The sequence below is a fragment of the Notamacropus eugenii genome, chromosome X, assembly GCF_028372415.1.
Source record: "Notamacropus eugenii isolate mMacEug1 chromosome X, mMacEug1.pri_v2, whole genome shotgun sequence".
NCBI classification, from domain to species: Eukaryota; Metazoa; Chordata; class Mammalia; order Diprotodontia; family Macropodidae; genus Notamacropus; species Notamacropus eugenii.
Genome location: NC_092879.1, coordinates 57,135,206 through 57,150,753, shown reverse-complemented (window position 1 = coordinate 57,150,753; position 15,548 = coordinate 57,135,206). Strand labels below are relative to the sequence as shown.

General features: G+C 41.3%; 1 protein-coding gene across 4 annotated transcripts in view; it reads right to left on the bottom strand.

Annotated features, from left to right (window-relative positions):
* LOC140516124 (integrator complex subunit 6-like) overlaps positions 1-15,548 on the bottom strand; it is a 66,140-nt gene that overhangs the window by 36,965 nt on the left and 13,627 nt on the right. For all 4 annotated transcript variants that reach the window (XM_072627097.1, XM_072627100.1, XM_072627098.1 and 1 more), the window contains exon 3: positions 84-233. In XM_072627097.1, coding sequence (XP_072483198.1) covers positions 84-233 — 150 coding nt within the window. The remainder of the gene's footprint in view (positions 1-83; positions 234-15,548) is intronic.

Here is a 15,548-nt window from a genome sequence, read left to right as displayed (position 1 = left end):
AACGACAAATTCTTTGTCGTGCCCATGCCAAAAAAACCCAAAATCAAAACCAATTAGCTGTAATCACTTCAGTGTGTTGTTACCTGTCCATAATTGTCTATTCCAGACACCAATCTGTTCAGATTTAACAAGTCAAATGCAGATTTCAGAGCCTGGCCAAGAGTAGTCAGTCCACAAGCATGAAGATTTTTCAGTTCAGTCATGAATGTTGCATGGTTCTCTTTCCAACCAGCCTGTAGGATCAAATAATATTCGATTTTCAAAATGGAATACCCAATTAGGCAATGAATGAGATGTGAAATGAATTCAGCACCATTTGGGGCTTGGCGATTTCTTTCTGTACTCATCATGTCAAACAGTCTTCTTTCCTTTTTACTCCTTCGGTCTCTGTTGGCCACTGCTAGCTCTTCCATAATTCTCCCATCTTTGAAAAAAAATCTTCCTGTTCTCAAGCAACAATGCTTTGAAATACTCATTCCAAGAAGCACCTTCTTCAAATAGAACCACTGATCTTAACCAGAAAGTTAAAAGAACCTGTCTATGCCAGAACTTGCAAAAAGGCCGAAAGTGGGAATGGGCTGCCCTGTCACTGAGGTCTTCAGGAGGATGCTAAATGACCATTTATCAGGGATGTGGGAAGAGAGATTCTTCAAGCTCCCTTCCAGCTTCTGAGTTTCTTTGATTCTATGGAATATCACCCTGACAAATAAAGAAAGAATGCCCCTATCCTATTCCTAAGGCTTTTGGCTCCTAAGAGGGAACCAAAGGGAAGAGAGTCTTCATATGCTACAAGATCAACTCAAATCAAAAAGCTCAAGCTGATGATGGAGCTAAAGGGCTGGCCTCAAAGGTTCCATATCCTGCTCTGGTTGTGTCAAATCCAACGAAATCTGTGGAATGTTGGCAAGGAGGTGTAAAAGAAAAGTGATACCAGTCTGGGTACCTTGACCTGAAATATATTCAGTGAATTTCATGGTCAATAACGTATATAAATCAGTGCATGGGTGATGACTTTCAGATCTGTTCCCACAAATCAGTGTAGTCCCAAATAAGTACACATTGTATCAAGATTCTGATCCTTCATATATAGAGTGTTCACTCTGTAACTGTTATCCTTGAAAGAGACCAGATAACCACCTATGGAAAAAGTTAGGTCAAACAGAAATGCTTGCCTTCTAAAGCAGCAGCTCAATCTGTCAAGATGAGGTGAAGTCCCAAAAGACTTCAATGTGGTGCAATGGAAAGAGCACTGGATTTGGAATAAGAAGACCTGGGTTCAAATCCCAGCTCTGCTGTTTACTTGCTGTGAGATCTTGGATCAGTTACTTTCCCTTTTGAGGTCTCAGCTTCCTGCTCTGCCAAATGAGGGGCTTGGACTAAATCTCTGAGATCCTTCACAGCTCTAAACCCATGATCTCTGACCTCCTGCCATTCAGGCTCACTGGAAGGAAAAGAGCAGGCTGATTGGCTGGCATTATTAATGAAAGGTCAGCTCTATCACTGGGAGGCTGAGAGGGACAGCAAGAGTTCTTAATCCTTTTCATGCCATGGACCCCTTGGGCAGTCTGGGGAAACCTCTGGCCTTTTTAGAATCATGTTTTGAAATGCATGAAATAAAATGCACTGGATTGCAAAGGAAACCAGTTATGTTAAAATATGGCTATCAGAAAAAATTCAGCTTTTTAAAAACAAGTTTACATGCCCCAGATTAAGAAATCCTTGACTAGAGAGACTCAAAAGGGAAGCTGAAAGTCAGAGAGCAGCAGGCCTGAGAGTGGTACACATCCCGAGGTCAGACAAAGCAGGGGCCAGAGAAGTTCTGCAAACAGCCCTATGGGATTCAGGAGTCAGCCAGCAAGCAAGAAGGGAGCTGGGGCCCTAGATTTTTATTCCAGCTATAACACACAAGTTGGGTGGCCCTGGCTAAGTCCCTTCCCCTCTATGTTTGGCCCTCTGGAAAACGGGGGTGATTCCAGAGAAATCATAATGGAACAGACTGCACCTTCTGCAGTCTGTTGGTGAAGGATTCAGGGGGCAGATGAAGACAGCTATGTTTTAGCCATGGCCAGGGGTGGGAGTTTTTTTGCTTGACTATACACACTTGTTCCAAAGACTTTGTTCTTCTTTTTGTGGTTGGGGAGATGGGGATGTAGGAGTAAAAGTGGACTTCGGTCAATTAAATTTTAAATTAATTTTAAAAAAAGAAAATGGGGGAGTAGGGTTAGACATGATGCTTTCTTGTCTTGTGATCAGCCTCTGACCCTGGCCACCATGATGCTTTCTTGCCTTACGATCAGTCAGTGACCCTGGACACCATGATACTTTCTTGCCTTACGATCAGTCAGTGACCCTGGACACCATGATGCTTTCTTGCCTTATGATCAGCTGCTGACCCTGGATACTTGCTGTCCAGTTCAGCTGCCTGAGGAATTTGCTGTATCCTCTTACACGGACAACTCAAACGAGACCAGGAAAACACTGTATCCTGTAGGCCTGTGAAGTCACTCAATAAATCAACAAGCATTTGCTAGCTAGTTGCTGGGTGCCTGACACTGTGCTAGGGGCTAGGGATGCAAAAACAATGAATGACACAATCCCAACTCTTGGGAAGCCTTCATGTGAGTGGAGAATGGGGAGCTCCTCAGGACTGTACTAAGGCTTTGGGACACCCAGCATAGGCACACACTGAATAAACACATGGGAGAAGAGGCCTCAACCTCTATTTTAGAAACCAGCCCAAACCACACAGACTCCAAATGTCCTCAAGTAGGAAGCAAAAAGGCCAAGTATAACATAGCTGTCCCAGTGTTAAGGAGAAAATGGCCATCCACACATGACTTTAAAATGGGTGACGATAGGAAAATGTTGGCGGATCAGGATGGCATTGGCCTGTACCATCAGCTATGATATCCAGGCTCCGAGAGGGCAGCTGCTGAAATTCTTTGCCAACTGAGTCACCTAAAGTTGCTAGGCACAGGCCAAAATTAGAGTGCCAACCCAGGTTTTATTTAAGTGGTTCTTCTAGGCAAAGAGCAGAGTGCCCTCTCCCCATCTTGAGCCCAGGGCACATGGACAAGGCAGAGAGATTTTTCTGGGCTCTAAATTCTATGAAATGAAAGATACTTATTTGAAAGGATTTAGGCAACTTGACCAACAGATAGAAGAATACAAAGCTAAAACCAGTAAGCACAACATTATTCAGCCAGACTCAACGTGATGAATCAGCACCATACAAAAGTAGAAATGAGTATAATTCTTTGTAACCCAATCCAAATCCTACTGGCCACTTCTAGAGCAGACTAGCTGACCTGAGGGACAAAGGAGGGGGGTCACCATTTATTTTGTTCTTTTCAGCTAGCAGAATATGCTGAGAAGGCTATGAATAATGTCAGGAGTCATAGTTGGGGGCCAGAGACAAGAGGTCTCATGGGAAGGAAGCCCACCAGCTCCTCAGTTCCTGTATGACTAGGCTTCTAGTTTTCTGCCCAATTACTGCCTCTGACAAGCTGATGTGTCCAAGTAGGGACTTGCCAACACAGAGCAAGGGAGAGTGGTCCCTCCTTTTTTGGCGGAAGTGAGAGAGCAGAGGTGAGCAACACTCATTACACATACCATCAGACTCAGGGGATATCTTGTTTATTTTTTGTTGTCCCCCTTTTTAAAAATTTTATCATGGAGGCTTTCCTGGGCAGGGGAGGAGGGAGAGAGTCAGAAATAAAAGTGATGCTAAAATGCTATGGATAAGAATATTTTTAAATGAGAGGCTAACTGAAAACATATCACTGTTGGGTAGGAAAGGCTGTAGGATATTTGATTTAATAATGCTCTGAGAGCAGGATATTAGGTCCCACCTAGGTAAGCCAATCTCACAGATCTATAATACAGCAGAGGGAGGCGGGGCAGATTCTGTGGAGGCCTAGGAGTCGATCTGTAAGTAGTGCGGTGTAGTGGAGAGACAGTTGAACCTGGTGCTAGGAAAGCACTGGATTTCGAGTCACACAATCTGAATCCTAGCTCTATTAAGTCATTTCACCTTCCCAGGCCTCAGTTTCTTTATCTGTAAGATGAAGGGGTTGGAACAGAAGAATCTATGATATTAAAACCTTTTGAGACACAAAGGCTGTCCAAATGATTAGTTACCACAGAATGTTACCAAGGGAAAACAAAGAACTATAAGAAGCCAAGAATCAGAGCTTTATGCCTCCTGAGACATCATTTGGTTCAACCTTCTGATTCCAGGCAGATCAAAATCAATTAACAAGTAGTTGTCAAGCTTTTAATAGATCCTTGGAGATAAAGCAGGAGAAATAGTAGTCCTCAATTTCAAGGAAGACAGAGAGAACATGAAGAAAGCACAGACAGGTAAATGAGCAGAGTCTGTAGAGGAGACAGTGAGCAAACTAAGAGCCTAGCTGGGAAAATAGGGTACTAGCCAAGTACTGGGAAATAAGGTGTGCTATCATCATTTGGGGTCAGATTCTAGAGAAACTTGAAGGTCAGGAAGAAGAGTTTAGACTTTATCGAGCTGTTGATAGGGATTCCCACTATAGATTTTTGGTCAGGGTAGTGACATGATTCTTTAAAATTTATTTTTGCGAGGCAATCAGGATTAAGTGATTTGCCCAGGGTCACTTTGAACTCAAGTCCTCCTAACTCCAGAGTCAGTACTCTATCCACCATGTCACACAGCCGTCCTGGGATAGGGATATAATAAAAGCAATATTTTAGAAAGATGAAGCTGGCAGAATAGTTTGAACTTGGTTGTATAGGCAGTGGGAGCCATTGAAGGTTCTTGGGCAGAGGAAGTGACATAATGAAGATGGATTTAGAGTGGTAGAGAGGATAGATGGATTTTGAATGGGGTAAAAACAGGGCCCACTGTAAGACTCTAGGCATGAAGAAATAAGGATGATGGTAGCAAGACTGTAAAGGAGGGACAAATGAGAGTCATTGCAGAGGAGAAAAGGAAGAGAGTGCTTACTAAATTCTTTTCAATCCTTTAAAGCACTATAGAAATGTGATTTATTGTGGATAGTAGTAATAATTGGCATTATTACTGTACACTAAAGCCAAGTGGTGCAGTGGATGGAGCACTGGGCCTAGAATCACTCAAATCCAGCTTAAGTGTGACCCAGGGCAAGTCACTTCACTTCTACCTAAGTTTCCCCAGCTGTAAAATGGGTACAATAATAGGGGGAACCTACATTCCAGGGTTGTTGTGAGGGTCAAATGAAATAACAGTTGTAAAGTGTTTAGCACAGTGCTTGGCACACAGTATGTGCTTAAGAAATGCTTCCTTCCTTACCTCCTTCTAACCATACATATCTTATCTCATTTGGGCCTCACAGAAACCCGGGTACCTGCTACCTAGTTGCTATCTGTGTATTTTTATCCCTGTTATATAGGTGAGGAAACTGGGACTCAGCGGAGTCAATAAATACTAGAGGCAGAATATGAACCTGGGGCTTTTTGCCTTGAAGTCCAGCACTAAGTTTTGCCACCTCTCAATAAATGTTAGCATCGGTGTAGTAAACCCCAAAGCTCCAGCTGTACTAATAAGACTGTAGCTGTTCCCTAAGACATTGAGAAGTGAACTTTGCAAGGAGAGGTAAGAAAAGCCTTGGGCATCTAAACACCCTCACTGGATCTTGGCACTAAGATGGCAGCCAGAAAGAAGACAAAAAGTCAACGCAACAAAACCACCCCCTCCTCAGTGGCAGGAATGCATTCTTCCAACTGCAAAAAGCAGAAATCATTGCCATCACTCATTCCTTTCCCATGGTGGGAATGCATACAGAACTGTTTTTTGTTATAGCTCATCTCCTTCTTTTATAATCTGTATGGCCTTGCAAGAATTAGTTTCTTCTCTATAGAAACAACTTAGCCAGCTACAAGAACATTCGAGAGCAATTAAGCATCTTCTTCAAGGACCAGATTAATTTACAGTGGAAAGAAGGGAGGAGAAAGGGAGGTGAGGACATGCCTGGGATTGGATTCTTTCATGTTTTAACCTAGGAATTGACAAACTGACCTTCATGGTTTGGCTGGATATTGTTTAATTCTGGTCCAGAATTGTCAATGCACCTAATCTATCTTCATACTAACCTGGAGGCAGAATAGTTAAGTCTGTGGTTGACCAGACTGAGCTCTGTCCCTGTTAAGGAAGGGTAAACAATATGGCTCTTTAGAAAAATCCAGCCATCACATTCATGTGACCCTTTCTCTAATCCTTCCCACCTCTCCCATACATCCACCTTGGCAGATTCAAACATCAGTTGTGCCACTTGGAAACAGAGCTTTAGGATGCTTTCATAAGTTACTAAAGGGCAAAGTGGTCAAAACTGGGGCACAAGGTACCAAGAATCCCAGAGTTCTGAAGCTTCTCTGAACATTAATTCAACTGTTGGTACATGAAATATAAGATCCTTGTCTACTGACTGAGTCAACGTACTTCTGGCAGAACTGAGCCATCTCAGTGTTGACATCCTCTCTAGAACTCAAGCTGGACCACACGCAGGCTCTTCTTTGAGAGGCAAATAAAGGAGCTGGACCTGTTTTCATCTTTCCACTACAGGAAACACCAAGCATCACTTCATGGGAAACTGGTTGTCTTTCCTTGCAGCATTCATGATGGGCATAATAAAGATCATCACAGCTTCTGATAATATCAATGACTTTGTAGCCCCTCTCTTACTTTATCTCTCTACAGACTTGGGCCTACCATACAAAGCTACCTGCCATCATTCTCCATGTTTTTTACAGCTCCTCCTCCACCTCATTTCTGAGCATCAGGGCCACAGCTATTGAGGTTCTCTAAGCACCAAGGCACCTCTGGACACCCCTGCTTCTCCTCTCCAACCTGATGACATCTCCCCTTGGCCTGGTATGGGAGATGGAAAGGCTGGATGTTTGAAGGACAAATGAAACATTATGACCCATGCAAATTTGACAAGCTAGAGCAATGTTGTTATTTTTTCCCCAAGTTCCTGATCATAGAGAATCTCAGATCTTAGGATCAGAGATCCAGCCACCAGCAAAATGATGACACACCCAAGAAGACTCACAGAAATCACAGCACCTCTGAGTTGGAAGGGGCCTAAGAGGCTGTCCAGACTAAGCTCTACATGAGCAGAAATTCCCCCCAGGGCAACATCAAGTCAGAGATATTCAAGATCTTCTTCTTAAGTTTCAAAATGGAACCCTGGGGGAAGGAACCAAGATGGCAGAGTAGAAGGACAGACCTGTAGAAGCTCCCCTTCACAGCCCATAAAATACCTGTAAAAAATGACTCTAAAAAAATTCTGGAGCATCAGAAACCACAAAATGACAGAGTGAAAGAGATTTCCAGTCTATAACAGCCTGAAAAGCCAACAGGAAAGGTCTGTCACACCAGGCACGGAGTGGAGCACAGCCCAGTCATGGCCACTGTGCAGCAGAATCCCTGGCAGCAGCTGCAATTCCCAGATTTCTCAACCCACAAACACCAAAGACAGCTTTAAAGGTAAGTGAGAAAACTCTTTCACCTGCATGAGAAGGGAACAGGGTCTGGCCCCGCTGGCGGCAGCAACTACAATGGCAGCATACACTTTTGGAGCCCTTGGCCTAAAGCCTCTGGGGGAATTGAGCAGCTGATCTGATATCAGCCCTGAGTGGCTCTCCTGGGTTGAGGAAGAGTGCAGTTATGGTGGAGCTGGAGGCAGTTATGGAGAGGGAATTGTACTTGCAGATCCTAAGCAGAACAGAGTGCTTGTGGTTGCTCACAGACAAGAGCACAAGCCAGGAGAGGAGTAATTCCTCTCCTTTGATTGTGCCACCTTGGAGGAACTGAGAACTTACAGGTCCCCAGAGTATACCCTCCTCTAGACAGAGGACTCAAAAGTCAAGTAACTGGCTGGGAAAATGCCCAAAAAAGGAAAAAAAATAAGACTATAGAAGGCTACTTTCTTGGTGAACAGGTATTTTCTTCCATCCTTTTGGATGAGGAGGAACAAAGCATACCATCAGAGGAAGACATCACAGTCAAGGCTTCTAAATCCAAAACCTCTAAAATAAATATGCAATGGTCTCAGGCCATGGGAGAGCACAAAAAGGGTTTTGAAAATCAAGTAAGAGAGGTAGAGGAAAAATTGGGAAGAGAAATGAGAACAATGCAAGAAAATCATGAAGAGTGAGTGAACAGTTTGCTAAAGAAGACCCAAAAAAATGCTGAAGAAAATAACACCTTTAAAATAAGCTAACTCAATTGGCAAAAGAGGTCCAAAAAGCCAATGAAGAGAAGAATGCTTTAAAAAGCAGAATTTGCTAAATGGAAAAGGAGGTTCAAAAGCTCACTGAAGAAAACAGTTCTTTAAAAATTAAAATGGAGCAGATGGAAGCTAATGACTTTATGAGAAAACAAGAAATGACAAAACAAAACCAAAAGAATGAAAAAATGGAAGATAATATGAAATATCTCACTGGAAAATCAACTAACCTGGAAAAGAGATCCAGAAGAGACAATTTAAAATTATGGGACTACCTGAAAGCCATGATCCAAAAAAGAGCCTAGACATCATCCTTCATGAAATTATTAAGGAAAACTGCCCTGATATTCTACCCTGATATGTACCACAGGGTAAAATAAATATTGAAAGAATCCACTGATCACCTCCTGAAAGAGACTCGAAAAGAGAAACTCCTAGAAATATTGTAGCCAAATTCCAGAGTTCTCAGATCAAAAAGAAAATATTGCAAACAGCTAGAAAGAAACAATTCAAGTATTGTGGAAATACAATCAAGATAACACAAGATCTAGCAGCTTCTACATTAAGGGATCCAAGGGTTTCTAATATGATATTCCAGAAGTCAAAGGAACTAGGATTAAAACCAACAATCTCCTACCCAGCAAAACTGAGTATAATACTTCAGAGGAAAAAATGGTCTTTCTTTTTTTTTTTTTTAATTGATAACTATTCTTTAATAGCCCTGATCTCTGCCAAACAAGCAAACAAAAACAATAACACCCCCATTACAACAATAACACAAAACAAAACCCCAAAATACCATTAGCTTTAATTCTTACTTTTTCTTTTATCCCAGATTAATAAGTAATAAATTTAACATAGAATCTCCTTCGTTCACCTTTGACTTGAATACCACCTATGGAAGAGAAATTTAGTAGATTTCAATGTATCTCATTGAACTTTTGAACAACTCTGCTGAGAGATGTTTTGGTCTAAGAGATAGAGTGCTGAGTTTGGAATGAGGAAGGTGGGTTTTTATACTGCCTCTTTTGCTTGGTAGTGGTTTTATCTTGGAAAACTCACTTAACCTCCAAGTTCTGCCCTCTGTAGGCAAGTAGAAGCAGGCTAATTCTTCTTCTAAATGATTTTTACTTTGATTGATATGTGATCTCATTGATGTAGATCACAGCCCAACTTCGCCTTTTCACCTAATATAATTCTTCTTCAGGTCCTATCAAATTTTTCTTTTTTTTTTTTTTATTATTTTTTTAATGTTTAACAATCACTGCCATACAATTGCGATTTTATCCCTCCCCACCCACCCCCCTTTACCTCCCTCCCTCCCCACGACTGCATACAATTCTGTATAGATTCTACATATACTTTCCTATTGAGTATATTTTCACTATAGTCATGCTATGTAGTCAGACTAAGATAAATGAAAGAATCCGTATAACAAATCAGAACATGATACACAAACAGGTACACATACACAAACATGATCTGCTACATTATGTGAGTGACTTCCATATTTCTCTCTCTGAGTGTGGAAGGCATTTTGCCTTGAGGTCCACCATTGGGATTTTTTGAAAAAATGGTCTTTCAATGAAATTGAGGACTTTCAAGCATTCTTGATGAAAAGACCAGAGCTGAATAGAAAATCTGACTTTCAAACACAAGAATCAAGAGAAACATGAAAAGGTAAACAGGAAAGAGAAATCATAAGGGACTTACTAAAGTTGAACTATTTACATTCTTACATGGAAAGATAATACTTGAAACTCTTGAAACTTTTCTCAGTGTTTGGGTAGTTGGAGGGATTATACACACACACACACACACACACACACACACACACATACATAGACAGAAAGTACAGGGTGAGTTGAATAGGAAAGGGATGATATCTAAAATCAAGGGGTGAGAGGAATATATTGGGAGAAGAAAGGGAGAAATGGAATGGGGCAGGCTATCTCTCATGAACAAGGCAAGAAAAAGCTTTTTCAGTGGAGGGGAAAATGGGGGAAGTGAGGGGGAAAAAGTGAAGCTTACTCTCATTACATTTGGCTTCAGGAAGGAATAACAAGCACATTACATTTGGTATGAAAATCTATCTGACACTACCAGAAAGCAGGGAAGAAGGGGATAAGTGGGGTCAGAGGGACGATAGAAGGGAGGACAAATGAGAGGCAGGAGTAATTAGAAGTAAACACTTTTGGGAAGGGACAAGGTCAAAAGAGAGAATAGAATAAATGGGGGGCAGGATAGGATGAAGGAAAATATAGTCTTCCACAACATGACTATTATGGAAGTCTTTTGTAAAACTACACATATATAGCCTATATTGAAATGCTTGCCTTCTCAGTAGGGATGGGTGGGGAGGGAGGAAGGGAGAGAAATTGAAATTCAAAGTTATAGGAATGAAGGCTGAGAAATGTTTTTGCATGCAACCTGGAAATAAGAAATACAAGCAATGGGGTATAGAAATCTGTCTTGCCCTACAAGGAAAGAGAGAAGATAGAGATAAGGGAAGGGAGGGGTGTGATAGAAGGGAGAGCATATTGAGGGAAGGGGTAATCAGCATGCATGGTGTTTGGAGGTAAGGGAGGGGAGAGATGGGGAGAAAATTCGGAACTCATAATTTTGTGGAAATTAAAGTTGAAAACTAAAAATAAATAAATAAACACTAAAAAAATGGAACCCTGCCTCATAACTGAGACCAAGTAAAAAGCTCCTGAATGAAATAAGACTCTGTAGATAAATTCAATAACATATGAGGGGCTTAGTACAGGGCTACTGTGCTCTGGGCAGCTGGAGGGAGAAGGCTATCTATAGCAGGCTAAAATTCCTGGCTCAGAGGCTATGCCACTGAGGCATATATCATTATGAGTAAATACCAAGAAGAAGCTACCAAAAGGAATTCTGGGAATTATCTACTATCATAGGCTGGAAACAAAACTGTTAATTTACCTTGGCTCTACTCATCTGAACCCCCAGTAAAATGTAAGGGCTGGATCTTTTTGTGTTTGTCTATTTCCAGTGTCTAACACAGAACATCTACTCAATAAATGGAATCATATCCTAGGAGGATTCTGATAATTCAGATAAGCTATGAGTCATAGCTCAACAAGTCTGATCTGACGTGGAAGCTTTAAAAATCGATGCCATCTTAGAGTCCAGAATGGGGGCAGTGAGAGGTCCCTCAGCCATTGTTAGCATAAGACCACTTTGGAACTCTGCTATTTAATTCAGTGCACCACAGGGTAGGCAGAACAGTGACTAGCAAAGGGTGATCAGGATGGTGGGAGGCCTGGAGATCATGCTATAATGAGGACTGGTAGCACAGTTCTGGGGAAATTGGGCTCAACATGGAGTCCAAGAAACTGGGTTCAAATATTTGTTTTGCCACTTAGCACAAGTATGACCTGAGGCAAGAAACCTCATCTCTCTTGGTCTCACCTCCTTTATCAAATGAAGGGATGGCCTAGATGAAGGTTAAGGTCCTTTCTAGTCCTAAATTTATGACCCTGTGAATGAGGGATGTTGAACCTAGAGAAAAGGCAATGGAGAAGCGGGGAGGGAGGAGAGAAGATACACAAGATAGTGGTCTTCAATCACCTGAAGGGCTTTCACATGAAAAAGGAACTGACTTTGTTCTACCTGGGAGTGAGATTAGGAGCAGTGAAGCAATAAGGATGAGCTTCAGGAGGCTCAGGGAGGCAGATTTTAGTTCAACACAAGGAAAAGCTGCCTAGTAATAGAACCATACAAAAGGGAAGTAGGCTGCCTTGGGAAGGAGTGAGTCTACTGACTTTGAAGGCCTGTGTGAAAAGGCTGTATCAGCACTTGGCAGGGAGGTTGTAGAGTGGGTGTCCCTGAGATACACATGGGATCCCTGTGTCCCTGAGACATGGATAGGGATCTCTGGCTTCTGCAGGGCAGGTATCTCTGAAATATTAGTGTCCCTAATATAGATTGGGATCCCTGGCTCCTGAAGCCTCTGGGCCTGAAATAGTTTAGGTTTCAATGGAGAACGCAACATCAGGACCCTCTGTTCAATTTAATGAAACAAGCATTTATTAATTGCCTACTACATGCCAGGCCTGAACACTCTCTCCCCAGAGTGAAACCTAGAGGAGGGAGATAGGGGAAGGGAGAGATGGGAAGAGAGAAAGAGAGGGGGGTGTAATAGAAACAAATAGATAGAGAAGGAAGGGAAAGAGAGGGAGAGACAGGGACAGAGAGATACATAGAGAGGGAGGGAGACAGAGACAGAGAGATATAGAAAGGAGAGGGAGGGACAGAGAGACTGAAAGAAAGAGGGAGGAGGAAGATAAAAAGATAGAGAAGGGGGAAAGAGACAAAGACAAAGAAAGGGAGGGAGGGGAGAGAGAAACAGGGAAAGAAAGGAAGAGAGGAAGGGAGGAAGCTAAAAAAAGATGGAGTAAGGGAGGGAGTAAGAGACAATGAGAGGAGAGAGAGGCATAGAGAGAAGGGAGGAGAGAGAGGGAGAGACAGAGATAGAGGGAGGAAGAGAAAAAAGGGGAAAGAGAGAGGGAAAGAGGAGAAGGGAGGAGAAAGGAGAGATAAAGAAAAGGAGGAAGAGAGACAGTGACAGTTGGAGGGAGAGAGACAGGAAGGAAGAGAGGAAGAAAAGGAGGGAGAGATGGAGGAGAGAAGAAGAGACAGAAACAGAGAGCTAAAAAAGGAATGGGGGGAGAGAAAAGGCAGGAAGGGAAAGAGAAAGGGAGGGGGAGAGAGAGACAGAGGGAGAACAAGAACAAAATGGGGAGTGCTTCTCCCAGAAGGCTTCAGAAGTCAGGAATGAAACAAAACTCTCCTTTTTCTTACATTTTAAATGATGCTAAATAGTGTAGAAAAAAATTGCTCCCTTTTTTTTAAAATCCTCAAAAAATTATGTTTTATTATATTTAGAATACTTATATACAAACACATAAGGACAAAGTATGTACAAAGTAAATCCAAAATAATTTTTGTGGGGACACTAATAAGTGGGGGTGATCTGGAAAGGCATAATTCAGGTGATGGAATCTCAGCTGGGTCTAGAGGAGAACTAGGAATTCTCAGAGACACAGCTGAGTTACCAGAATCAGAGAAGAATCTGTGCAAAGACAGAAAGACCAGAAATGAAATGTGACATATGGAGAACAATACATAGGTCAGTTTGGGGTAGAACATAAAAGTGAATGAAGAGCAGTAATGTGAAATATCTTTTGTAAGGAAGCTGAGAGGCTAAGTTGTTCTGGGAAAATATTTAACAACTGACTCTCAAAAATGTGTATACAACAGACTTTTAAATTTAAACTGCACTTGCTTATTTAATTTCCTAAGTGCAGATGACCAACAAAACAATAAATCAAGCTCCATTTTGTAGCCCTTGCTTATTTCTGAGATATAAATGTGCACACTGAAATTGAATAATTAACTCTCAGGAGCTGATTCAAGCTGACTCAATCAAAAATCCTGAATTTAGAGCTATACTGTTAAAAGATTTTTTCCCACAGAGGAAAGAGGGAGCCAGTGAAGCATTTTGTTCAAGTGAGTGACAAAATGACACCTGTACTTATGGAGATTATTTTTGTAGATCTGTAAAAGGTAGATTGGAGAAGAGAGCATTTAAAAGTAGAAAGACATATTAGGAGCCTATTGCAATAATTCAGGTGAGAGATGATAATGCTTTGAACTAAGGCGATGGCCATGAGTAAAGAGGAGAGAGATACAAGTGATGTTGTTCAGGCCAAATAGCCAAGACTTGGAAACTGATAGGATATATGGGGAGAGAAAAGAAAAGAATGAAATTGTGCATAACTAGAAGGCTGGTGGCATGTTTGACAGAAAGAGGGATGAACACGGGGGTGGGGTAAGGTGGGGGAAGGACGGACACAATGAATCCTATTTGGAAAATGTCAATTGCTCCTTTTTTATCTCTAGTTTTGAGAAGCTACTATACAAGTGTCTTGCTTGCATTGCTTTGTGAGGTTCCTATTGTAATTCAAATTCTGAATTGGACAAGAGAATTAAAAGAAATCTACAAACACCTGTATGAACTGATTCAGTGAAGGAAGAAGAACCAGGAGAATAATCTCCACAATGATGAGAGTAATAGATTTAGAACTGGAAAGGACTTTAAGAAGTAGATCTAATCCAACTCCATCATTTTAATAATATAGTAAATTGAAGCCTAGAGACTGAATAAAGACTTGGTCAGTTTAATTTAATTACTTAAGGGCACACAAGTATGTGACAACACTGAGATTCAAACTTGGGCACTGACTCCAAACCCAGCTCTTTCCAGTGCACCCCAAATTCTGATGCCACTTAAAGGCAGGTGAACTCAGATTAAGTACAATGAGCAACCTTGGTCCTAGAGAACAGATGAAGAAAACACATTTCTTTCTCTCTCTTCTCAGTAGAAATGGGAACCTAGGGTACAAAACCTGACATACTCTGTCATACAGTCATTTTATCTGTCAGATTTGCTTAACTACTTTTCTTCAAGGGGTATGTGTGCATGTATGTGCATGGGACAAGGGAGGTGTTGAGTGGTAAATATGACTATCATAAATGAATGATTATCATATAAGACTACCATAAATACAAAAGACACTAATAAAATTTTAAAACAAATTAAGAGGGGAAGATAGGAGAAGGACAATGCTTGAACCTTACTCTCATCAGAATTGGCTCAAAGAGGGAATAACATATATACCCAGTTGGTTATAGAAATCTGTCTTACTCTACAGGGAAGTGGGAAGGGAAAGACATAAGAAAAAGGGAGGAGGAGCTGATAGAAGAAAGTGCGAATTAAGAGAGGTAGTGGTCAGAAGTCAAACAGGCTATTGAGAAGGGACAGGGTAAAAAGTGAGAGACCAAGAGAGTGAGAGCAAGAGAGGGAGGAGGTAGAGAAGGAGAGGGGGAGAGGGAGAAGGATAAATGGAAGAAAAAAATAGGATGGAGAGAAATAATAATCTTAACCGTGAATGTGAATGGGATGAACTCACCCATAAAACAGAAGTGAAAGCAGAATGAATTAAAAACCAGAATCCAACAATACATTGTTTACAAGAAACACACTTGAAACAGAAAGACACAGTGAAAACAATGGGCTGAAAGCAGAATTTATTATGCTTCAGCTAAGGTTTTAAAAAAAGGAGAATTAGTAATCATGATCTCAGACAAAGCAAAAACAAAAATAGATCTAATTAAAAGAGATAAGCAGGGAAACTACATTTTGCCAAAGAGTACCAGAGACAATGAAGTAATATTACTTCTAAACATATATTCAAGTGGTATAGTATCCAAATT